Here is a 26,119-nt window from a genome sequence, read left to right on the forward strand (position 1 = left end):
ATTTTCCATTTCCATGTATTCCTTTTCGTGGAAATAAGAGCCCACGTGACTGAATCTTGATAACACAATAATCATACTGGTTACTATCAAACAGTATTTTTTATATTTATGGCATTTATGAGATCAACCGCGTGGATGTACAGGAAAATGAGACATCGTTAGTAGACGCTAGCTTAATCAAATGCAAAACGGAAGAGACTGAACTGAAAACTGTGAGCAGGACAATGTGTCCGCTCCTTACAAAACGAACCGCCTGTGGCCTGCGGAGTGGGGTTCCCTTCTCCAGTGTCTGTGAGTTCAGACATATCTCCACTGGAGGACAGACTCCCAGGGATGACCCAAGTTTGCATGTGATTGGCTCCTCTACTCATAAAATATTTTACTGAGATTCCTCTTAAATTCACAGAATGAGACAGAGGAATGTCAAAGTAAATATTGCTTAAAGCCAACTGCAAATTCAAACTGAGTAACAAAATCAGAATGTGAGCGTTTGGAAGAAGCACATTGAAAAGACCATCTGTGTGCCTGGAGTTCGATTATAATTATGAACCGACAATTTTCATTACCTGGTTTACCCCAGGGGAGTGGAGACTCTAGCGTAGGCCTTACCTTAAACCGCCGACGTATTCTTGTTTTTCAAATATCGTGATGTCCGAGTAGCCTAATCGCGCCAAGAAGGAGGCACAGCTTATACTGGCAGGGCCGGCACCAAAGAGAGCGATCTTTGCCGAGTAGGCTTCGGGCATCTCTTCTGGGGGAGGCAGAGACGGGTCCCGGATTTGGGGAATGTTCATTGCTTTGAACACCTACGGAGAAACCAATTGCCGTGGTTACTATTTTTAAACAAACATTTACATCTTCAAGCATTGTTTTAATGCTCCCAATGTACGTGTATTTTTATTTAATACTAGAGGCCCGGTGCATGAATTCATGCATGGGTGGGGTACCAGGGCCTGGCCAGCCATCAGGGCCTTCTGGCCCCGGGGAGAGACACAGAGACAGGAGGGACTGCAGGAGGTTAGCTGGCTGAGGGCAGGGATGGGGCACATGAGATTGGCCGCTGGTTCCCAAGAAGGGAGCCAGCCCTCGGCCCCCCTGAGAAAGGGGCCGTGTCCACCACCACCCACCCCGAGTTCCGTGTCCCAGCCTGAGGCCCAGAGGCCAGGCCGGGCGTGGAAGAACAGATGCCGATGCCAATGCCACATGGGCGCCACATCACCTCGCAACTCCCAGCCTCCACCCCCTTCCCTCTCATAGTGACCGGTCGATCGGTCATTCCAATTGTTTCGGTCATTTGGTTATAACGGTTGCTTAGTCTTAGATATAGATATAGATATAATATAGATATAGATATAGATATAGATATAGATATAGATATAGATATAGATATAGATATATAGATATAGATATATAGATAGATATAGATATATAGATATATAGATATAGATATAGATATAGATATATAGATAGATATAGATATATAGATATAGATATATAGATATATAGACATTTCTATTGATTCCAGAGAGGAAGGGAGAGGGAGAGATAAAAACATCTACGATGAGAGAGAATCATTGATCAGCTGCCTCCTGCACGCCCCACACTGGGATGGAGCCTACAACTCAGGCCTGTGCCCTGACTGAGAATCGAACCATGACCTCCTGGTTCACAGGTCACCGCTAAAACCCTGAGCCACACAGGTTGGTGCCTCTGTGTTTCTAATAGAAATCGGCAGTGCATTTGCTTAGACGTTGTATTGGCCCAACAAGGCGACGAGATGGGTCAGATGCCCCTCAGCCCGGGGCCGTGGCACAGAGCCCAGCAGAGAGGCCTGTGTCCTTTGCTCACCACGGAATACTTCCCTCCCATTTCTGGCCCAAATGGCTTCTATCTCCCTTTCGACTTCAGCTATTAATTTTCATTGTGGACTTATTATATTTCTCTTATCATTACACTTGGGAGCCAAACAAGCTTAAAACTTCGCTCAGCGCCATGCCTCTCACGGATTCAGACGGATGCAGTGTCATCACTTTATACAACGTGTTCATGAAGCAGACTTAGGAAAGGGCACGTTTTTAAGTTGCTCAGACTCCAATCGATGCGAGGCCATCGTTCTAACCTGCAAGGTGCCCACAGGAGTAAAAAAATGCCCAACAGCAAATCATCCTAATAATCATGCAATGTGGGTCATTTTCAATACAATTGCCTCAAATCTCCAAAATGTATCCTTATAACTTAAAGGTCCAGGTACACATAAGTAACTTTAAAACAAGCTAAAATGTTGTGATGAAAATCAGCTAGCACCTCATTCAGCCCCATGCTTTGATTATCAGCCATTGTGCCAGCACCGAGTGTTTTTAATAGATTTCTAAATATTTTCGGAGAAAAATGTCAGATATTTAGTGAAATCTATCAAGACATCATTCCTTTCTATTAATCATCGCACTAAGACTGAAAGGAGAGACACAAATCACACCTAACGGAGATGACCTGCAATGTTATCCCAAGAGGAGCATTTCACCAGGGGACAGACTGTCCATCTTCTGACTGCTTAACGAACACCTTTTATGCTCATCTTCCCCCCAGAAATACTCGTGTGTGTGTGTGTGTGTGTGTGTGTGTGTGTGTACAGCAGAATGGAGAGATTTTATTCAGAGACAATGCAGATTTGGGGCAATCGACAAGTGTGGGGTGTCATTGATGGAACAATGGTCCTATTTCTCATTCCCGTCAGAGGCATTAGTGGTAAATACCGGTTATCACTCACTATCGTGCCAATGCCCTTAGCTTCTGACACGTGAGCTGGAAGACCTGACCGGTCAGCTGGTCCAGCTGCTTCACAAACACGCCAGGCTGCTCCCTAACGGTGCGTGTAGCCCGGCCACCCAAAGCCAGGCGCTGGCTCCCACCGCAGAATGAAAACTTCTCCACCAGCTTCAGCCGCACTCCGGCCCCAGCCCCTCCGAGGCCCTGACTCCACTGTGCGGGAGGAGGGCTTCTCTGTGACGTTTCATAAACCAAACGCCAGTTCATCGCCTGGGCCCACAAACCCTGGCCCGGCTGCAGGTGCAGCCATCCTCTGACGTCAGAAAGGAACAGGAGAGGAACACGCGTTTCGGTGACAGGCATAACAGAGAGAAGGACCAGCCCTCCGTGCCCACGTACACACCTGTTTCGCTGCAGGCGCTTCCTGGCTCAGAGGCCGGGGCGGGGGCCCAGGCACCTGGGCTGCGTCTCCAGGTGGAACCCTGGCACCCGCAGCCAGAGACCCGGCTCCCCCTGAGCTGGCGCAGGTGACTGTGGCATTGCCGGGGCCCGTGAGCGTCTGTGACATCACCCGATGGGAGCACGGCTGGAGGGTGCAGGCTGGCGGGAGTGACCGATTGCACGGGGCCTCCTGCTCCGCACACAGAAGGTGATTCTGATCGCAGTCGCCACGCTCTGCGTGCCCGCCCCGCCAGGACAGCGGCTCCCCCGCTTCCTGATGCCTGACCCTTCACTGCAGCTCCTCACCCCAACCACAACATCACTTCACAACTGTCCTTCTGCTTCTGTTATGAATCCTCATGTAGATATGTGTGTCTTCCGACGGTCTCAGGCACCCTGCCAGCGGTCCTCAGCCTGTGGGGGGGGGACACCGAGAACCGCTGCTCCAGGCCAACAGGAGGCGCTAACCGTGCTTTTCTTCCTCCTCTGTGTCCTCGTGTCCAGACGGAAAAACAAGCCAACACCGCCTCCTTGATGGCTCCAAGGGGCACCTCCACTGGCACGTCCCCTGCCGAGCCTTTCCTGTGCACGGAGGTCTCCTCGCCTCCAACACCAGTGGCACCAGTGGACGCAGGCGGGGCCGGCAGTCCAGTGCCGATGCGAGCACACGCTGTGCCCATGTGGGGAGGGCGTTTCCGCCGCTGCTTTACCGTCTGCAGGAGCTCCAGGTGGCTCAGGCCCTGCCGTCCAGAAGCAGCTCACACAACCTGGAGCCTCCCCGACGCCCAGCCAGTGCTGGTCTGGGTCAGGGAACCCCCACCCGTGGGGCTGTGGGCGCTGGGGTGCACACTGGCTCGCGCCCGCTGCCCTGGGCTCCTCATTAGCAGCGTCCTCTCCAGCGTCTGTGTCTGAGCGCTGTATTCGAACAGCATCCCAGAGGAAGACAGACGGCGGAGCCCATCCGAGCCCACGTTTCAGCGCGCGGACAGGGGTTTTGTTTGTTTTTTGATAACGCGTTTGTTTTTATTGTTTGCACTTTTCCATGGTAGATGGGATGTTTCACAGAAATACATTCCTGGAGAGAGGACATGCAATGCTCCACTCTGCATTAGTGTAGATGTTCTATGTATAATCTCCCGAACATGCTGTGCAAGGCAAACATGGCATGCTGTCCGTGCCCTCCCTGGTCCAAAAAGGTAAGGCCCAAGTATTATTATTTTTTTCTAGTAAAATGGTCACAAAGTAACAAGTAGGCATGTTTCCTCTTCACTCCCAATTTGTCAAACTAATTATTGCAGCACTGAAGTAACTGTCAAACGTTCTTCCATGCAGTCGCTGAGACCCGGCTGTGTAAACTATAATGCTGTGTTTTTACTGTATTCTAAGTACTGATTAAATGAATGTGAACCGAGTTCACTAATAAAATATAGAAATAAACGCACATAGTCTGCAATGGTGTATAAGTAGTGTACAATGCTGGGACAAGGAGTGGGCATGTCAAGTGAGAAGTGATATTAAAAACGCACTGAGACATACAATTAATACAACACCTACCAAGGAATTCTCTTCTCAGTGAGCTCCCTGAGGGTGTGGAATTTCATGTGTCAGTTCCATGCTTAACTAAAAGTATAAAAACTAAACTAAAGGTACAGTGTTAACAAGTCATGCCACACAAAGAGCATATGTCATGGGTATTAAAATAATCTCATAGCCCAGCCAGTGTGGCTCAGTGGTTGAGCATTGACCTATGAACTGGGAGGTCAATGACTGGATTCCTGGTCAGGGCATATGCCTGGGTTGTGGGCTCAGTCCCCAGTGTAGGACACGCAGAAGGCAGCTAATCAGTGACTCTCTCTCATCACTGATGTTTCTCTCTCTCTGGCTTGCTCTCCATACTTCCTCTCTGAAATTAATAAAATATATTTAAAAAATAATCTCATAGAATGTTTATTGCAAAAAATCAATGCCACTTTTAGATATCAAAATCTAATGTATTTCTAAAAGTGCCTAATTGATGCAGCAATTGTAATACCAATCCTCTGGACTTAACTTTAACATTTCAAGTCAAATGTTAGAGCCCTGGAATTTTAACTTTAATTTCCCTACACTGCCTCCCTAACTCAGCAACATCAGCAGGAGAAAATGGATTCAGCATGCAGCTAACAGTCCGCGTAGAGTTATCTTTTCAAACTTCAGGAAAACAAGCAAAAAGATCCATTCTCATTTCATTCTCCTTTTGCAACAATTCATTAGTTTCACGTGAGAGGCGATGAGAATGGAGTTGGCCTGTTAAATGTGATAAATACATGATTTCTCACAAATTGAATGAAGTACGCGAACACATGTTCACATAGAGATCTCAAGGGTTACAACTGAGAAGAGACATTTCAAAATCCCCATGAGATGGATGAGAAAATCAAACCATATTATCAGTGTTAGTGTTACTGGTGCCAGATGATCCTACAGAAGCCACACCGTTAGACTTCACTGCCTGAGAGCAAAGTGCCTCCCTCAGCGGCGGGGCCAGCCCGTGGCCTGTGTGTCCTGAAGGCACACACACGTGTGTCTGAGCAAGGGCACTGCAGATGTGCAGCCAGCAAAGGACTGAATAAAATGACTGTGCGCGCACACACACACACAACACACACACACACACACACGCGCGCGCACACACAAGCACACACACACACATGCACGCACACACCACAAAAGGCAGCGGGCCATCTCTGAGCCACAGTCCCTCCAAGTCTCATGCCCATGTTCCAATGGAAAAGTGTAAGGTATGGGTTTAACCAAAAATGGCAGGCTACAGAGTTGATATTTTAAAAATCACTTCTTAAAAGTTACAGGAAAAACAATTTTGAAAATATCACACTATTTTAGTCTGCTCTCCTAACCTTTACTTAATTTGGTTGAAAAAAACAGATTTAGATTTCCTGAAAGGTCAAACATCAGTCACTGTTTTATCAACAACCAACAAGGCAGCGTGGGTGCGCTCACACAATCCCGTGAGGGAAGCTGGCATCTGCCCGGTACCCTCCCCCCTCCCGCAGCACTCAGCACCGGTGAGCTCTGCCTGTCCTCACCACACTGCTGCCAGGGGGCACACTTCGGCGGACCACCCTTCGACTCAGAGAAGACAGAACCTTCTGGAATAACTTGCCCTAAGCGATGGACTTAAAAAGAATGGACGGAGGCTCTCCCACATAATTTCCCCGGCAGATTTTTATTTAATGGTTTCACAGACCTATTTGAAGCTACAATGACATAGTGAGAGGAAACTGGAAATGCACCGAGTGCCGTCCTAACCTGCTGTTTTAGATAAACAGACTCTGCTCTGGAAAGGGCTGTGGGACCCTCATTAAAACCGAGCGCGAGTTCTCAGAGAAATGCGCGCTCTCTCTCTCTCTCTCTCTCTCTCTCTCTCTCTCTCTCTCCCCTCTCCCAGGGCACAGGAACCCTGACAATATAGGAGTATTCATTTTGTTTGGGAAGCGATGTCAGTTCATATGCACATTGTGTGACCTTTTGCTTTCTGCCCCTTGAAAGCTCATCCCGGTTTAACGAAGAGCCGGTGGGTCCCCAGAGAAACTGGGGGCGAAGGCGAGCGAACCCTCTCCACGGGCGAAGGGTGCTCTTGGGGTGCAGAGGCCCCATTCCCCCCCTGCCTCCTGCCCCCCACCCCCTCGCTCTGGCCGGGCACACCTGGGGCGACGGTGCACTCAGTAAGAAAAGAAATTAAATCCTGGAATTTATTGCAACGACTCACAACCTCCAATTGTTTCTATTTTCTCATCCCCAGGAGCCCTTCCCGGGAATTAACCTGTCAGCAGGCAGGGGGATAACCCTGATTTATCACCGAGAGCAGAGTGGGACTTAAGCTGGAGGGGTCTTAGGGAGGGTCCTCCAGGAGAGAGAGCGTGAGGCTGAGGTTGACAGAGGCGGGGAGGGGCGTCGTTAATGAAACGGGGCTGACAGGCATTTACTTTGGCCTTTAGCAGACTGGGCCCCAGGGCCAGCCTCTTCCTGGCCTCGAGCTGATCCTCTCGGCGATGCATGGCGCGGGCCGGTGGCTGGCTCCCAGGAAACCCGGGAGAGCAGCCGCCAGGGAGGCCAGGTCCTTTGCCAAAGGCTCCTGCAGGAAGCTCCTACACATGCGAAATGCTTCCGTTGTCTCCTACTTCAAATGTGTAAGTCACAAATCTGCTGCCGGTGACGGCCTGCAGGTGTCTGCGGAAACGCCCGGCCTCTGGCATCACACGGCATTGCAGAAGAACAGGCGTGTCCCCTCAAGCTGGGAGGCGAGGGAGTTCCCGGGAAAGAATCAGGTAAGCAGGTCTGCCCTTCCTAGCAGGGCCACCATTAAACACCCCGACGTAACGCTGCTGGATGCATTCCACTTTCAGATCCCCTACCTAATGTATGCGACTTCCAGTCAAAGAATTTTATTAGCCTTCTGGGGCTGCAATTCATCTGGCATATGGTTGTATGAAAATTCATTTCTTTCCGAGTCAAGTTGTGGGATGGAAATACAGTTGGGGCACCAAACACACGCCGTTGAGCTGTGTTATCACAGGAACCACCTCGATAGCAACAGGGCACCGGCGATGATCGGGGACGCTCCCATCCCCGCGGAGGGAAAGGGCGGCAGGCGGACTCACCTCCGCAGCGAACTGCTGCAGGCCCCCGATGTTGATGGGCCCCTCCTCCGTGGAGTACAGGTTGCAGCCGCCCACACACAGGTCAGAGGTCGGGCACACCATTCCACAGGTCAGGCCCAGGGGGTTGTCGGAGAAAATCATCTTGGCAGCTCCGTAATAGTTCTGCCAAAGTAAAAGGGAAGTTATGCTGGGCCAGCGTACCTCCGACACTCAAATCACGGCCTGTTCTAAGAGGTGACGGAGTTGGAGATCAAGACATAAAAGATGCAAAGCTTTCAATAACACTGCTTCCCATCAGAGGATGCAGCATCTAGGAGTATCCGGTGTAGAGCAAATGGATAAATGAACCATTCATCAATTTTGGAAAACTGAACTTTAAATATAAGTGTTCGGTAGTCATTTTCTTTACAAGGCATCTAGCTATAACCTGGCCTCAGTTATTTTCATTTCTAATGTCATAAATGAGGTGTAAAACCTAAATCTTTTTTTAAAATATATGTTTAATGATTTCAGAGAAGGGATAGGGAGAGAGAAACATCAATGATGAGGGAGAAACATTGATCAGCTGCTTCCTGCACGCCTCACACTGGCAACCAAGGCCTGTGCCCTGACTGGGAATTGAACCCTGACTTCCTGGTTCATATGGTCAACATTCAACCACCGAGCCACATCGGCCTGGCAAAACCTAAATCTTAGAACGTAAAAACAAACAAACAAACCCCAATTACACGTAGGTTATTCTCCATGTAACTGAATTAGAAGCAGCTGGCCTCTTTCTCTCACTCCCTGACGTCGGCAGGGAATTGTGTATTAAGCCTTTGTCGCTCAGAGGCCTGGTTCGCAAGTTTGTACAGAGGGAAATTCCGATAAACAGGGCGGCTCCGTTTTTCAGAATGTTCCTCCTTACAAACTGTCCAACCACGTCTCCTACGTTCCCCCACATGGTTCAAATAAACTTCTGTAAAAATTTAAAAAATGAGCCCCATGCTGATTATCATCCTCTCTATCGCACTGTTAACCAAAGGTGCAGCCCACACTCATCACCCAGGCCCTCCTGGACCAGACCTGACAAGCCTCCCCCTCCCCCCTCTGCACACCTGGCTGTTACCAGCGGCTCCCAATCCCACCACTGTGTCCAGAGCTGTGGGACCCAACCTGTCCCAAAAGGGTTCAGCTATGTCTTTAGTTACTAAATAAAGAACAAAAGCAATAAGTTTAATATTTCGGGGCCATTTTTCCTCTAATCCAAGAGCGATTTAGACCTGATCAGTAATCCTCAAAGCTGGCAAGTACATAAAAAAAATAAAAAAATAAAAAAGGATAATTTGAAAAATCTGTTATCAGTCAAGAGAACCCTAAGGAGAAAGGAGAAGTCCATGTGCAGTTTATTCTGGACAAAATCCTAGATCAGAAAAGGAGGACTAGATAAAAATAAGAACACTGAAGAAATCATAGACTCAGTGAATGATAGTGTTTCAGTAACTGTAACAAATGTGCTAAAATATGAATGTTAATAATAAGGGAAACTGCATGCAGATGCATATGGGAATTCGCTGGGCAATCTTCACAATTTCTCTGTAAATATAGAACTGCAATAAGAATACAGTTTTAAAAAGACATTGTAGAATGTACTTAACAATATGAAACTCATGCATTTATTTTACCTTTGGCTTTGTTTGAAATCCTTTTAAAGGTCTTTGAAACCACACACATGGCTTCTGTGAATAACTTCAAGCATAAATACAAATAATTAGAGACTACAGGCTACTGATGATGATAAACAACAATAACCTTTACTATTTATTGACACTTTGGTACATTCGCAGAGCTCTGCCACGCCTTTCTATTTATTCTTTATCCCCACTCATCTCCTGTACAGTGCTCAATAAAAAAACTTTAGGCACGAGAAGAGACAATTAAATGCCTCATGATCTGAGAGAATACGAGGTAAATGAGGCAGAGCCCAGGTGACCCAGACATGGAAGTTAGCAGAAAAAGACTTTAAAATAATCTTGATGACAATTCAGGCAAAGAAAAGGCAAACCAAATAGATGAAGCAATGCAAAACATAACCAGAATACTAAAATCTGTTTTAAAAGAATCAAACTGACATCCTGCAATGGAATAACACATTTAAAAATAGACTTTAATGCATACTTTTAACAGCATTTGCAATGATTTAACTGCATTTGTCATATTCAATGTGTCTCCTTAGCAACCAAGACATGTCTGACACATGAGAAGGTTCTTCAGTACACGTTTTCTGAGTACGTCGGAGGAATGTGTTGTGAAGTGAAGCTTATAAACAAGGTGACCTGGGTGGAAAGGTTAGATAGTTCGCCAAAGGATCACACAGCATCTAGCCGGCAGAGCGGGGATTCAGAGCCGCAGGCCTGACTCGTGGAGGCCGAGGAATGGGCCCCAGCGTCTGCCACACGCCTGAGGACAGCAGATCTCCGCCAATGAAACCGGTCAGTGACTCTTCAACACTCTGGCGACTCCCGTCCAGCCTCACCCCGAAATAAAATTGCCAGAGGCTATGAAATCTTTAAAAATTAGCAAGAATGACTGAGTGCTTCATAAACAAAAAGCACCACAGCAATTTTTGGAAATGTCAAACGCCTGCTCCCTGACACTGAGACGCCAGAATCAGAGGGAAGAGGCATGTCAGACGGCGGTGTGGAGTCAGCGTGGCATGGGTGGCCAGGAAAACGGTTCCGGGGTGACGGCTGGGAGGGAGTGACATACGGGCGATACTCAGGAGGGTTCAGACAGCATCTCGGTGTAACCACGTGGCAATGTGGCTACATCAGTTCATCCTCTCCCTCAGGAAGAGATGATCCCAGATACAGAAGGAACTGTGTGCACCTAACTACGGAGAATCGACTACCACCCGAGGGCTGGGTCTGGGCACCTTTTCACAGGGAGGTGTCGGTGTGAAGGGACCAGCCAGGAAGACTGTTGTACAGATGCCCTGCTGGTTTGGCTCAGTGGATAGTGTCAGCCTGTGGACTGAAGGATCCCAGGTTCGATTCCAGTCAAGGGCACGTGCCTGGGTTGTGGGCTGGATCCCCAGTAGGGGGTGTGCAGGAGGCAGCTGATCCATGATTCTCTCTCAGCATCAGTGTTTCTATCTCCCTCTCCCTTCTTCTCTGAAATGAATATTATCTGTACAATAATCTTTTTAAATGTATATATATTGTACAATCATATATATTTTTATCATACAATGTGTATATATATATTGTACAATGTATATATATTGTACAGTGTATATATATTGTACAATGTATATATATATATTGTACAATAAAAATATATATGATTGTACAATATATATTTATATATATATACATTTAAAAAGATTATTGTACAGATAATGTGTAAATTCTCAGAAACCAGTGAAATGACAGGAATGTAAAGAAGACAGGATGGCATCTCAGAAAGGAAAGCATGACCATGCCACAGAACAGAGACATGGCGTAACCGTGGCCTGAGCCTTCGCCACCCCCTCCCCAGTGAGAGTGACGACGTGGCCGAGAACCCACCGCGCGGGGACCCGTGTCCTCCGGGCCGGAGGCTCAGAAACCCACGCGGAGGGAGCACCATCAGCACTGCCCACGGACCCGTCGAAATCAATGTGAACTCCTTCCTCCCCTGGTAAGTGGCCGGGCCCCAGTCCTCCTCCTGGACGAGAGGTCTCCCTCCTTTCTAAAAGTAAAGCCTGTCACATTTAAATTTAGAAGGGCACTTCAGAGGCAGCCGGCCGGCTCCTTCTGGAAAACTCAGAACCTCTTCAACCGGCGTCTCCAGGCTATTCAATCAGCCGCCAGCGTCTGGGTCCTCGGCCGTGTGAGGACCTCGGCAGGCCGTGCGGGCGGATAAACCTGTGTCTGATCTGTGAGAATCCCGAGGAAGTGTACCCTCTGCCAAACCAAAATGGAAAAGGCGGGGGAAAAAGTGTTGGCTTTGTCTGTTACGTAAACATCAACACAAAAGAATAGGCCTTGAAAGTCCTCCTGCCCACTAATGTACTCATTAACTTCTCTGCTCACTCGCTGGGGTTTTCGAATCCTGCCGGAAGGCACAAGACATGGGCCATTTGTGCAAGTTGTTTTAAGACAACTTTTACTGCTGCCTGGCCACTGTGGCCCAGTGGTTGAGCACAGACCCATGAACCAGAAGGTCTCAGCTCGATCCCCAGCAGGGGGCGTGCAGGAGGCAACTGATGGATGATTCTCTCTCATCATTAATGTTTCTCTCTCCCTCTGCCTGCCTCACTGAAATAATTAAAAATATAATTTAAAAATTCAGCTAAGTTGTATCTTTCTAAAGAGTAACCAGAATTATGGCTTAACTGTTATTATTTTTACCTAAGCAGACAAAATGAACCCATACTAATGGGGCATTTGGTGCCTAGGATTTTGAAGTAGAAATTTAGCCTCCGGACGTATTATTAAACTTCACATCTCTCTCTTCTGAAAGATGTGATACTGAAAACAAAGCAACATCACACGTTAGTGGTCACTCAGGAGAGAATGGAGGGTCACTTCCTCTCTGATTTAATTTAAAATACACTAGAAAAAAATGCACTGATTACTAATATTCAGCAACACAGAGAAAAATGGTGGAGGCTTTTCTTGTTTCTTTGTTTTAAAAAAAATCATTTGTTAATTTAAGTGGCAAAAATATTCAAGTCAAATTGTTGAGTTTTAAAAATAAGTTTATATTCCCAATAACAAATACATGTAATATAAAAATTATAAACAGAAGGTGAGAAAGAGCTCAAGACAATCTCACCTCAAACAATCCGGCCCCAAACAAGCCCATGCGTGTAAGATAATCCTATCTAATAAAGCAGGAATGTGCAAATTGACCATCACAAAGATGGCAGCACCCATAGCCACAAGCTGGCGGTGCCCACTCCCCTCAGCTCTGCCAGAGTCCCCAGTCTTTTCAGCCCAGCCAGGGTAGGGGGGTGGGCACAGCAGGTGCACAGTGTGGCTGGATGGACCTGTCCTCAGCCCCCTAGCCAGCCAAGGTCGGCCTGAGGTGCAGACAAGCCTTGAATGGCAGCTGCCCAGCCATTGAGGGCCAGCCAAGGCTTGCACTGCCAGCAGTGGCAGCAGCAGAGGAGTGATGGGGGTTGCCTCCTGCCCTGAGGGCTCCCAGACTGTGAGAGGGGTCAGGCCAGGCTGAGGGACCCCCACTCCAGTGAATGAATTTTCATGCACCGAGCATCTAGTTACTTAATAACCTCAGAATTTCCTTATGTATGCTATTTGAGCTAGACTAAAATGGAACACTCCTATTTTCTTCTATTCAAAAAAATGAAGTCAGACTGTTTCCTGATGGGAATGAGAGCTGTCCTCACTGTCAGGGTGTTGTGGTGTGCAGCATGCTGTGTTGTGACATTAGAGCTGATGACAGCTGTCGGACACTGTTTGTACCGTGGCTACAAATAGATGTATTAGAGCAGTCTCTCTGACATGGATACTAATTTAAACCTATCACTCCTTTCAAAATTAGAATTAGTTTTGATGATATTAAGTTAACACTCTTAGATTTATCAAAGTCATTTTCAAAACACAAAGATGCAGTTAATGATGAAATTACACACTTCATTCACCATGCAAGATGTTAATAGGCCAGGCTAGTGTGACTCAGTGGTTGATGTCGACCTATGAACCAGGAGGTTACGGATCGATTCCAAGCCAAGGCACAAGCCTGTGTTCTGAGCTCCCTCCCCAGTGTAGAGCATGCAGGAGGCAGCCAATCACTGATTCTCTCTCATCACTGATGCTTCTTTCTCTCTCTCTCCTTCTCCCTTCCTGTCAGAAATCAATACATAAAAATATATTTAAAGTAAATAAATAAAAATTGAAAAGGATGTTAATAGCACTTAGAAAATTCCCATGAATAGCACATGGGTTACTAATTTAGGGCATCATATCAGAATAATAACTTAAGAGTACAGATCGAGTATTCATACAGATAGTGCAGTGTGAGGCAGAAAGAGCACACTGGACAAGGTTTTGGAACATTCACTTACATTACCAAATGGTTTCATCACCTTGACAAGTCAGTCTGCCTTGCTGGGTTCCAAATTTTTATTTCATACAATGAGATGGCCAGTTAGATTACAAGTTCAATTGTCTAACTTCTGTTCCATTGACTTTTACTTATTAACATTAAAAATATTCTAACTAGGATGTCATATGTTTGTACCAATTATCCTTTGTCTTGATGATACTAAATAAAAGTTTAATTATGTAAATTAATGCAAATATGGACTATATAATGTTGTTGTATGTTAAGCATAGTTTCCATTTTCAAAAATATTTACAAAGGTATATATTTAAATGTGTCCCTACACAGACACACAACCACAAACAATGTGTTATTACCGGTTTCAAATGAGACTGGCTTATGATACACAATGAACATTTTCTCCTTTAGTCCTACTGCTGTTACTTTTAGTTTTTATATTGCTTGAGTTTTATAATGGCTTGACTAACAATTTGTGAGTTATAGAAAGTTTTTCAGAACTACATGTTCTTCTTTGGAAGCAAATGTGAAGAAAAGCAGTTACCATTACACAACTGTACTGGCTGGGATTAAAAGTAGAAATGTAATCTTTTAAAGGCCCAAAGGCATGTTTCAGAAAACAAAAACGAGACAGACTTTGCTAAGCATTAATGATTCACTAGACAGTGTACATTCATCTATCTTCTTCCCCTCAACACATGAAAGAAAATGCGGCATTTTGAAAATAAGATGCCAGCCCTTTGTTTTGAAATGAGTAAATTTAGTATCCTACCATTTGCCAGATTCAACATTAGGAAGTTATAGATGAAAGTTAAAGGTTGAATTCTGAAAAATTCAGTTAATGTAGTATTAGCTGACAAATGAGGCAAAAATGAGCTTACACCTGCATTGATAATTGTAAATTAATATTTTATTATGGTCTGAACACAGTGATCCATAATTATTTTGTAGAACTTTTTTATTCCATTTTATATAAATAGTTGTACACTTAGAGAAAAGTAGGGTATTTGGAAAGTAAGACAATATCCGGGAAATGTCCTTACTTCTGGATAATGTACATGGCACAGCAGAATAAAAACACTGTAGACCTGTCAGAGACAGACCGACAGGGTAAACAGGTGGTCTGGAAACAGACCTACACAAATACAGAGTTAAATATACGACAATGGTGGCGTTTCAGAATAAGGGGGAAATATACTACATACAAACAGATTTGGAACAATTAGCCATTTAGGGAGAAAAAAAATCCAAATCTTTACCTTACTTGATCCCAAAACAAAAAATTAGCATAGGGCCTGTCGCATATTATTCTGTAACCTTTGGGCTCTATTTTAATTCACTGTTAAATTTTGACGTATTATTTTTACTAGAATAGACATGCTCATTGTGGAAGTAATATGGAGATTTATAAGAAATATGCTAATGACTTCTCTCCTCTCCTCCCTCAGCCTCAATCAGTGAAGGAGATTAAGTTTAATTAAATCCTCCTAATCCATGCTCAGTTTATATATAAGTTTGAATTTCTTCTAAAGAGAGCGCCATGCTATTCATATTAAGATGCTGCTTACGCTTCTTCACTTAATAAGGATATACTTCTAGATCAATAAATATAACAGCAACGCCTTTCTAAAACATAGACATAACATTCTATAAAATATAGTGTAACAGAGTTGGCAATTTTTTTAAATGATGGGCATTCTAGTTGTCTCGAGTTTTCTGCTATTTCAAAAACAATCCTACAATTGCTACAATCACTACTCCTGTGGTAGGCTATTACACGGTGGTACTTTTATTTCTCTCGGAAGGACAAATAATAAAGCATTTCTGGCACAACAGTATATAAATGTGTGCAAGAGTCAAGCATTTTCCCACGGTTTGAGACTTCCTGTTTTCTTCCGACTGAATGGCATGGAGGTTACTGAGCTGTTTACCTTCAACAATCAGAGGAGAAGGAACTGGTGTCCCATCCATTGGCCGATCTGCTTTTGAGCAATGTGAAAGGTTCACCTCTCCACTGTCGTTATTAATCACTGTATGGTCTCTCCATAAGGTTTATAACGTTTGCCTTTGTATCGCCTGGGTTGGCTTATTAATCTCTTTCACATTTTCAGAAACTCTTGATCAACAGAGAAGTTACCAGTTAGCCTTACACATGCGTGGCAAAAGAATTTTCACTTGGTTTCATGTCTGGGTAGTTATTATGTTAGAAATACATTTTGAAATGCATACCGCAAAATTTGCTCTCACTTAGTTTAGAGCTTCAAAGTTATCCTTACCTATGTTCCTTTCTATAGGTAAAAGCATAATCCATATGACATTTGTCAGATGGCCTGGCCGGGGATCCTAAAGGTAAAGTCAAAATTGTACCATAGCCACGTTTCAGAGCCCGTCCTCCTCCAAAGGAATTGAAATGTCCCCTTCAGTGTATAGTAGCATTATGTTCTCACATTCACTTGGTTCTATTTGCAAACTTTCCTCTGTTCTGGAACCGTGTATCCTTCTACCAACACCTCACTGATTTGAGTCGAGTAGCCTTATAGGGAATTTCAAAATTTGATATGGCAGATCTTCCAGTCTTATTTTTCAGAAGCTTCTGACAAGTATTACTGATACGCACAACAATGACAACAATTCTGACCGTTACTTTCACCAGGGATCTGTGCTGAAGACTTCCATCTCACACTGAGTCCATCTATAGTTAAGCTTCTCTCTAACGTTATATTACATTTATTTATCTGGATATAAAAGGCACACAAAAGCACAGAGATCCTATTAAATATGCAAAACAGTGGAAAAATCAACACTTTCCACTTTCATGTAACATTAAAAACAACAACAGAAGAAACTTCCGCTGTTTAAACCGAAGCAAACAACACCACCTCTTTAAAAGCAGCGACTCCCCCGCCTCCAGCCACCCACTGCATTACGGACTGACCTCGGGCATTCCTCCATAAAGCGCTGCTTTCTGCTCAAAGGAAACAAGCAGGAAACACAGCCCAGCCTCCCAGCCTGGTGGCTCGGAAAGGCGAGCTTCCAGTGCAGACAATCCCCACAGCCCCTCAGAGGAGCCAGGGCGACCCAGGGAGGCGGGAGGCGGGAAACCAGCGCTCCCTCCGCGGGTGGAAGACAGAGGGGAAGTCCCGGCCTACACACTCCACGGGACCACAGAGCCCAGCACAACGGGACAGAACGGCATCTATTCTGGAGACTAAGCTCGTGGAGTCTGGGGACCCGGTTGCCCTCCGCACCTGGGAGAACCCCGCCGAGGGCGGGTCCGCGCAGAGTGAGGTGGAAGGCCTACACGCTCAGTGCTGATGAGCCATTGCCGCAGGATGCAGCACCAGCACAGCCTCCAAAGGGCCCTCCAGCCTGGGGAGACGTCCTTCCCACTCAGTCAGCGCCAGACAGCGCCCCTCCGAGAGAACCTGAGGGACTCAACACCGAGCGCAGCGCTTCTTGGTGGTAAAACACGGGGCCAAACGAACCAGACAGACAGCTGTCTGCTTCAGAGATGATTCTGATCTTGATTAGACATTTTATAAACTCGTCACAGGACATTATTCCCTTCCTGTCTTTTTAAAATTTAATTCTGAATGAAGGGGGCACACGCTGTTAGAATCTCAGAGCTACTCTTGAATGTTAGACTCTCCGGGGAGAATTCTCTAGCTGGGCCATATTTCTAACCCCTCTCATGCTTATACCCAACGAGAACTGGCTTGGGTCTAACTGTAGCCAACACACTGGACTTCAAACTTTACTTCACTCCTTTTCTCGTGAGGTTGTAATTAAGGAAGATTTCCTATGTATGTCTCACATAAGCCCTTTATTTTCGCCTCTGACAAAATTCCTGTGGGGATGTCTGTTTGGGATACCCCAACATTCACACATGAGATCCCTCCCCAGAATCCATCTTATTAGTCACAAAACAAATACATCCCATTGAATATTTCATATCATCTATAGGATTAAATCTCAAATACTGAGCACAGAATTCAAATTTTTTCACAATCTATCCCAATCCAATGGCCTTATCTCTATCCTAGCCACAGTGAATTTATTACATTTCCCTTAAACTTGATACGTACACGCCCACATTTCCAGCTTTTTCAAATGCTAAATACTCTTTCTGGGTTGCAACATTAACCACACTGAATTGTGGTTATTCTGGAACATATATGTTCTTGCTCAAAGATTATGAACTTCAAAAAGGCAGATGTGTATGGTACACAGTAGACGTTCAACAAATTTGACAACTACAAAAGTAGTAAATACTTATATGGTATTTTCCACATTGAGTGAAGAGGGAAATTAATAATTCCACATCAACAAAATATTTCCTGGATAATTACTATGTTAGAGATTTTCACCTACAAGTATCATTCCGTGTATACTGCCACCGTGTACGACAAATACTATCTTTCATAAATAAAACTAAGGGGATAAGCCCAACTGCATGGCTCAGAGGTTGTGCACTGACCTATAAACCAGGAGGTTATGTTTTGATTTGTGGTCAGGCACAGGCCTGGGTTGCAGGCTTGATCTCTAGTGGGGGGCGTGCAGGAGACAGCCGGTCCATGATTTTCTCTCATCCCTGATGTTTCTCTCTCTCTCTCTCTCTCTCTCTCTCCATCTCCCTTCCTCTCTGAAATCAATAATATATATATATATATATATATATATATATATATATATATATATATATTTTTTTTTTTTAAGTAAAGAGATAAGTAGTTTTTCCTGCATTCATTCTAAGAGGTCAAACTAAAAATTCCACTTAGATATCAAATTCCAATAAATCTGATGATGTCGGTTCATACCACGACCTTTGCCCCGGTAACAGCCTCAGTAATAATTCTTTTGAAACTCTACAGCTATATGAATGTATTGTTTTTCTCCTAGATGATCTTTTAAAAACTCATTGACACATTGAGAAGTGATCTTTATCTCTGAGAGGCCGCCCGCCCGGCGGTGGGCCGCCCCAGGCTCTGTGGTGTCTGGGACGGAGTGGAAGCCGGTGGAAGACCCTGTGATCCTCAGGGAAGACTTCCTGCGGGCTTGTTAAAGGATCAGACACCACAAAAGGTGCGATTAATTAACCATCCAATCAATCCGCCGCGCACTCCGTGAGTGAGACTGGGCTCAGCCTGACATTGATTTAAAAACAAAGAAAACACTGAGACCGAAGACCCTTTGTCCTGCGCCCTCCACGCTCTACCCCGGCTCACTGGTGGTGGGATATTTCTGTCGCAGCCCTACCGGCCTCCGATTTACTCCACGTCTCAGACAAATGACTGCAGGTAGCAGAATGGAGAGTCCATCCCACTCCTTTGCTGCCTCTCCGTGTGCCAGACTCTGAAACAAAGACATTTCCCAGGAGGAGCGTGCTGGGGCGGTCGGTGGCAGATCCACCTACAAGCAGCGAGCACGCTGACGCCGGAGTCCATGGGGTCAGTGAATATCTACGCGAGACATCGTTCATTTCAACACGCACTAGTCTTTAAGACGACAAGCAACAGGATGCATGTCCACACGTATCACATCCCGGTGTGGGGGGCTCAGTGATGGCAGGCGCCTCGTTTCCGCCCCCCTGTGGACACCGCATTTCCAATCTTCCCCCATTTACTAAGGCTGGCTTCATGCTTTCCCCGCAGGCCACCACCGAGACCGGGGTCGGCGGTGCTGTCAGGCTGCACTTGCAGGCCTGAGTCAGAGCTCACCTTGTTCGCGATGCTGGTGATGAAGGACTTGATGTCCAGGTTCGTGGGGCAGCTCTTCTGACACGGGGCGTCCGCGCACTTGAGGCATCTGGGAAGAGAAATCACAACTGGTTAGAGAGACGACCAAGTAACTGAGACATAGTCTGTTATCCTCCCTATCCCCAGCCAGAGCGAGGGGACAGTGAGGGCAAGCAAAACGGAACCGCTTTCAGGTACAAAATCCTTTTAAGCGGGAAAGTAAACATATTCTTTACCCTTGTTCACGCCTGCAGAGATGTGGACAGTGGCAGGCTGACAGCCACCCTGCTCTCCTGTTCCTCCTCAGAGCTTTGGAGGTTTAGTCTTAAAGATCTGACATTCAGCCCGTTTGGCTCAGTGATCAGAGTGCCGGCCCTCCAACTGAAGGGTCACGGGTTCGAGAATGGTCAAGGGCACAAACCTGATCCCGGGCCTGGATGGGACACATGCAAGAAGCAACCAATAAATGTGCCTCTCACATGGATGTTGCTCTCTCTCCCCCCTCCCTTCCACTCTCTCTAAAAATCAATGGGAAATATCCTCAGGTGCACATTAACATCATAAAGACCCATCACTCACTCACTGACCAAATCAGTCTTGTTTTGCTCCCTTACAACGCCAGAAGCCCTGGAGAATGCAATCTTTTGCGATAAAAGTTCTGTCTGCTTGTACAGCACAATCAGCACAGAGCAGAGGTAACGTCACTCACCTTACCACTTGGAGCATCCTTTCTTCCTCCCATAACCCCTCCGCCCCCCTTTCCTCATCCCTTTTCTTTTGCTTTCGCCATCCCTCCCTGTCCAATCTCCTCCTGTCTTTCACCCACACGCTAGTCACATGGCACCTGGCTCTGCGGCAGGGCCCACACCCGCCTCCTTCCACTGAGCTCTCATTCCCTCCAGGGCTGTGGCCTTGGCTGCAGAACAGGCTCGGCTAAGATCAAGCCCCTTGTCCGAGGCAGGCCATGTGCGTTACAGGCCAGTGAGGGGTCCGAGGCCCAGGCCTTGCTCTCATTTGAGGAACAGATCTGCAATGGGGATTGGCTCTGTCCGTCCAACCTCCATTCCTTCCTCTGTGCAGAGACTGATGGTCTGCCAAACCGCCCACACCCGTCTCATCTCAGAATCTAACCACCTGGGAAGCTTGGCCTATGCTACAGGAGCCCCTCGCCAGGCTGAGGGGTGGGCCTGGGAACCTGAATTTCCAAGAGATGATTCTAATGTCCATGGCTGGACCCACTTATGAGAATCACAATTCTATAATGACTCCTTCCGGACTGAAATTGGGTAGGACGGTCTGTAATTCAAGCATTAATGCCAGCTTGTTCATTTACTCATCTTTTCTTAAATAGTTAATGAGCCCAGCCGGCGCACCTCAGTGGTTAAGCTTCAACCTATGAACCAGAAAGTTATGGTTCTATCCCCCGTCAGGGCACAGGCCTGGGTTTACGGGCTCGATCCCCAGAGTGGGGCGTAGAGAGAGATGATCAATGATCCTCTCTCATCACCGATGTTTCTATTTCTTTCCCCCCCCTCTCCCTTCCTCTCTGACATCAATAAAAATGTATTTAAGAAAAAGGATCCATGGGCATAGGGAAGTGAAGGAGGGTGGATTTGGAGTTCAGGGTCACTCAAGACAAGAACCTGAGAACAGAACGTGATGGTACGTGAACCAGTGGAATCAGGTCTGGCACAGAGGAAGAGGGGGAGGAGGAAAAAATCAGACCGGAGATCTGACACATAAGCTGTCTCCCTGTCACATCTCTCAGGAGACCAGAGTTCTCTGAGAATTTCTCTGAGGAGGAGTCCTCCGTGGCTCCGCTGACAAAGGCGACCGCCTGCTCATTGTCCAGCCCCTTCCCTGTGCGAGGGCCTCGGCTCCTGTCCCCCCCTTGGGGGCGGAGGAGAACTCTTCATTGGCGGAACCAGCTTCCCGGGCCTAATTAATATCTTGTTTCTACATCTGATCTCCTTTCTCTCGCCTGTGCCCTCGGCCTTCTCTCTAAATTAAATTCTACACAACGAGTACCGAAGGCTTTTCATAATCAGTCGTCCTCTCCGAGGCGGAGTCAGGAAACCGCTCTCCCCTCCCGTCCCTAACTGCCATTGTGGAGGTCCGCATGGATCACGTGGCAGAACCCCTGTCTTCTCACACTCACACCCTGAAACAACGCCACTGAGTTCAGGAAGGATTTCTGGACAGCGTGGCCCGCAGCGGGCGGCGCCGAAGGAGCCGAACGCAGGCCCATTCGGTCCGAGACGCCGACGGAGGTGACACCGTGTTACCTTCGCATGAGGCGGTGCGCTGTGCACTCACAGCGGTTTGGAAAGATGGCCTGGGATGCAATAAAGTAAAAGCGCCGAAAATGTAGCCATCTTGAATACCTTCCAATTTATTCTTTTTAAAGTCACTTCGACAGCTTTTTAAATACCTGTCACTGAGCAGAAACACAGCCACAGAGACACGGAGCCGAGCTCTCCCTAATGGAGCCACGATTTTCCGCCTTCCCCCCACCCCCCCCACCACCAACTTGAATAACAAGGCGACTGCAAAATGAAGTTATAACGCCGGCAGGTATGAACGGGGCGCATTAGTGTCCGGTGTGGGTTTCTTTAGGCTTCCAGAAAGACCTTACATTCGACCCAAACACATTCACCCCCGCAGCCCTGACACAGGCCAGGCTCTCCGTTGTGGTTATTAAGCCTCTTTACCAAAATCATTCTCCTTTATTGTGGAGCCGGTTCACAAATAACAGCTGTTGCAAATGTCAGATGTTAATGAGGCGGGCGAGCAGGCCCGGATTGCAGCATCCTTTTTTATTTTTTTTTTATTTATTTTTTCCTCCGGTGCATGCACATGCCGGGAATCGGCTGCCTCTGATAATAATACCGTCTTGCAATTCTCCGAGCGTGCGGCAGCCCTAAAGTGCACGGGGCTGCCATTAATCCCACTTATCACTCTGACGGCTCCGTAATTACCCTCCGCCGGAGCAGGTAGGCCTCACAGAGCCGCTGCCACGGCGCGGGCACGCACGCCGCGAGATGTTTTATTAAACGTGGTGGGGGCTGACCATCCGGCGACATTCCTGTTGACCTATTTTTCTATTTGGCAATGAATTACCCTCTGGCCACGCCGTGATAGGTATTACGGAGTGCATTTGCGGCCCCCGATCGGAGCGGTGCCGCATCACAGCGATGGAGGCAAATGGTGTAAATAAAATAGCAGAAATGCATGTCAGACTGTTATTACCCAAATTGCTCCAAATGACTGATATGGTGAAAAATCGCAGGCACTGTACTTAGGGGAATATGTCAACAATTATTGCCAACCACACTTCCACGTACATTTCCCCCTCGAAGTAACGCTTAAATGACTCATCTTTATCTTTCGTCGTTTAATTCCCCCTCCACGTCTCCACGTTACTCTGTTATAAGGTAGTTTATTTTTAAATATGTCGCAAAGGGGGAGAATTTTAATTCAGATAAACCATGATGTAATATTTTAATCCCCAAATAATTACATTTATACAAAGAGAAGCATATATTAGGTTATGTTTGAGAGCAATGAAACATCTTAGATTTTTCACTCCTGATAAACTTTTCTCATTTCCATCATGAATAGAGAGCATCACAATGGATTTCATGAAAAGCAAAATATAGAGTCCTTAATGGTGTTAATTCTTCATGATTCAGTCTGACCATTAAAATTTGTACAAAATGTTAGTATCGCTACTTACGGGACAAAAATAATTGGAGACGTATCAATTGAGGGTCTTCCCAGAGAAAGAGGGCCAAGAGGCCCGTTCCCAAATGCCAGCGGGGCCGAGCAGGTGTACTCCACAGCGGGACACCCGCGCGATGAGCGAGGAAGGAACGCGCACGCCCTCCCTCACGCGCCCGGGGCAGGGGCCTGGGTCTTTTACCCTGATGCATCCCAGCAGCTGGAATTGCAGCCTACGCTTGCTAAAGAGTTTTCTAACTCATGTGTTTAAATAAGAATTTTTCAGTTAAAAAAAAAAATCACAAAATCTACTTGAAAACCTTAAAACTTCATACTGTATTTTCTTTGTTTTTGTTTTGCTAGACTTTGGTTCAATGAAGTCAGCCCTGCTCATCAAGCTAGGTATCTACATACCATATTTTTCGGACCATAAGACGCACTTTTCCCCCCCCAGAAGTGGGGGGAAAAGTCTCTGCGTCTTATGGTCCAAATATAGCCTACACATATACTTTAAAAAAAAAGTTTTTTTACTTGCCCGGCTCTGTGTGGTCTCTGTGTGCTTGCCCGGCTCTAAAATGGTTCTAAATGCTGCTGTTTACTTTACAGGGTTGACTACATGTGTTTATGACTGTGATGTTGGGTTTTAATGCACATAAAATATTTTAGGACACTATTTGTTTCAGAATCTTTTTTTCTTCATTTCCCTTCTCTAAAAACTGGTGCATCTTATGGTCCGGAGCGTCTTATGGTCCGAAAAATACGGTATATAAAAGCCTAATGTGCAAATTGTCCTTGCAGGAGTTCCACCAGGAGACTGATCGCTCGTTATGGCATGCGCTGACCACCAGGGGGCGGAGGAAGGGATGCCTCAGCCGGCAGCTGGAAGGCCGCAATCGCCAGCCAGGCCTGGAGACCCTACCGTGCACAAATTTCCCGTGTTGGGCCTCTGCTAATCTATATTAGTCTGTATGTAATCAGACTGGGCAAGTTAGGACCCACATTAAAAAGCTAAAATGTTTTCCTCGTGTGGATGTATTTCCTCAGCTTGGTGTTCAGCTCCCTCATTCGGAATGTGTGAGTGAGTGAGAGGCAGCATTTGGGTGTAGGGTCCAACTTCCTCACCCTAAAACCACCATGTGCATAACTATATAGTCCAATGTCTTCCCCCAACTCGGCAATATTTCTCTGGAACCCGAGCAGATGTGAACATCCACAAACGTGAGGGAAGTAGAGTGACTAGAGGCTCCTGGCTGGGCAAGTACAATGGTGGTGGGGGGAGCCTCCCCCCCCCAGGGCAGCACTAAGGATGTCTGACTGCCGGGTTAAGCTGTCAGTTGGACATCCCCCGAGGGTTCCCAGACTTGAAGAGGGTGCAGACCAGACTGAGGGGCCCCCAAGTGCACGAATGTTGTACAGTGAGCCTCTAGTCTATATATAAAAGTCTAAGTTAGGGGTGTCGAACTCAATCAGAGAAGGGGCCAAAATCTAAAATCCAGCCTAAATCGAGGGCCGAATGGTTTACTGAACAGTCCTAAACTGTCATTGTGATGGAAACGCAGCGGAATGCAGTGATGACAGCGCGGTGCGGGCCACATTGCAAGGCCTGGCAGGACGGATTTGGCCCGCGGGCCTTGTGTTCGACACATGTGGTCTAAGTGATCATTCAATCATTCGATAGAGAGCTATGATGCGATCTGACCACCAGGGGGCAGATGCTTGACACACGGGCATGGAAACATGGAACAGACTGATGACTCTCAGGGGGAAGAGGAGAGAGGGGAGGACGGGAAGGGATTAACCAAAAATCTTACATGCACACTGAGGCCTGGTGCAGGGCTTTGCACACCAGCGGGGTCCCTTGGCCTGGCCTGCAAGGATCGGGCCAAAACCAGCAATGCAATATCCCCAGATTGCAAGCGGACGCAGGCCAGGCAGAGGGACCCGCTGGTGCAGATATCCATGCACTGGGCCTCTAGTCAACAACATCAACAACAACAAAAAGAGCCATTCTCAGCCTCCATCACTCTCCCGCTTCTCTGTGACTCCGGTTCTTTCTAGCTCGGGGGTGTTTGGAACCAACGTTGAGTATTTCTGATGTGCGTCTGGCCCAGCTTCCGCATCTGCAGGGCCAGAACGCTGTGGCAGCATCACTGAAAGCCACTGCATTTTTCATGCCCTGCACCATTCCGCCTTTCACACCCTCCGACATGCTGTTCGTGTTTGCGGCCCTTCGTATGGATCTGGAGGAGCAGGTTCGCACCAAAACATCATTTTTCAATAGAGCGATTTCCTAGGAATTTCCCTTCACCTGGGGCGCTTTGAGACACCGCAAAAGAAACAGCATTTCAAACAGCGCACACTCCACACAAGCGACGGTCCCCATATTTTGCTGGGCGATCTCACTCCCGAGTCTAGGGATGAAGTGTCGTTAAAGAACGTTTCTAGCCCTGACCACTGGCGCCCAGAAGGCCGAGCTTTGTCCCATGCACCAAAAGGTCACCAGCTCCACTTCTCGGTCAGGGCTCAGGCCTGGGTTGCAGGCTTGATCCACAGTAGGGGGCGTGCAGTGGGCAGCCATTAGATGTTTCTCCTATCAATGTTTCTCTCTCTCTCCCTTTCCCTCTAAAATCAACAAAAACATTAAATAAGCAAATGACGTTCCTACAACCATTCTGCAGTCTGTGTCAGAGGTGTGTCCCTGAGTAAGTGCCCAAAGGATGCAACTAGCAAATTACACAGGCTTTCCTT

The 26,119-nt window shown here is 46.7% G+C and overlaps 1 protein-coding gene across 2 annotated transcripts in view; it reads right to left on the reverse strand.

Annotated features, from left to right (window-relative positions):
- Positions 1-26,119, reverse strand: part of DPYD (dihydropyrimidine dehydrogenase) — a 319,614-nt gene that overhangs the window by 194,384 nt on the left and 99,111 nt on the right. For both annotated transcript variants that reach the window (XM_045586822.1, XM_036452548.2), the window contains exons 4-6: positions 19,634-19,721; positions 7,869-8,030; positions 610-806 (exon numbers count right to left, since the gene is read on the reverse strand). In XM_045586822.1, the coding sequence (XP_045442778.1) occupies positions 610-806; positions 7,869-8,030; positions 19,634-19,721 (447 nt within the window). The remainder of the gene's footprint in view (positions 1-609; positions 807-7,868; positions 8,031-19,633; positions 19,722-26,119) is intronic.

The sequence above is a fragment of the Pipistrellus kuhlii genome, unplaced genomic scaffold (assembly GCF_014108245.1).
Source record: "Pipistrellus kuhlii isolate mPipKuh1 unplaced genomic scaffold, mPipKuh1.p scaffold_m20_p_24, whole genome shotgun sequence".
In the NCBI taxonomy this organism is placed as follows: Eukaryota; Metazoa; Chordata; class Mammalia; order Chiroptera; family Vespertilionidae; genus Pipistrellus; species Pipistrellus kuhlii.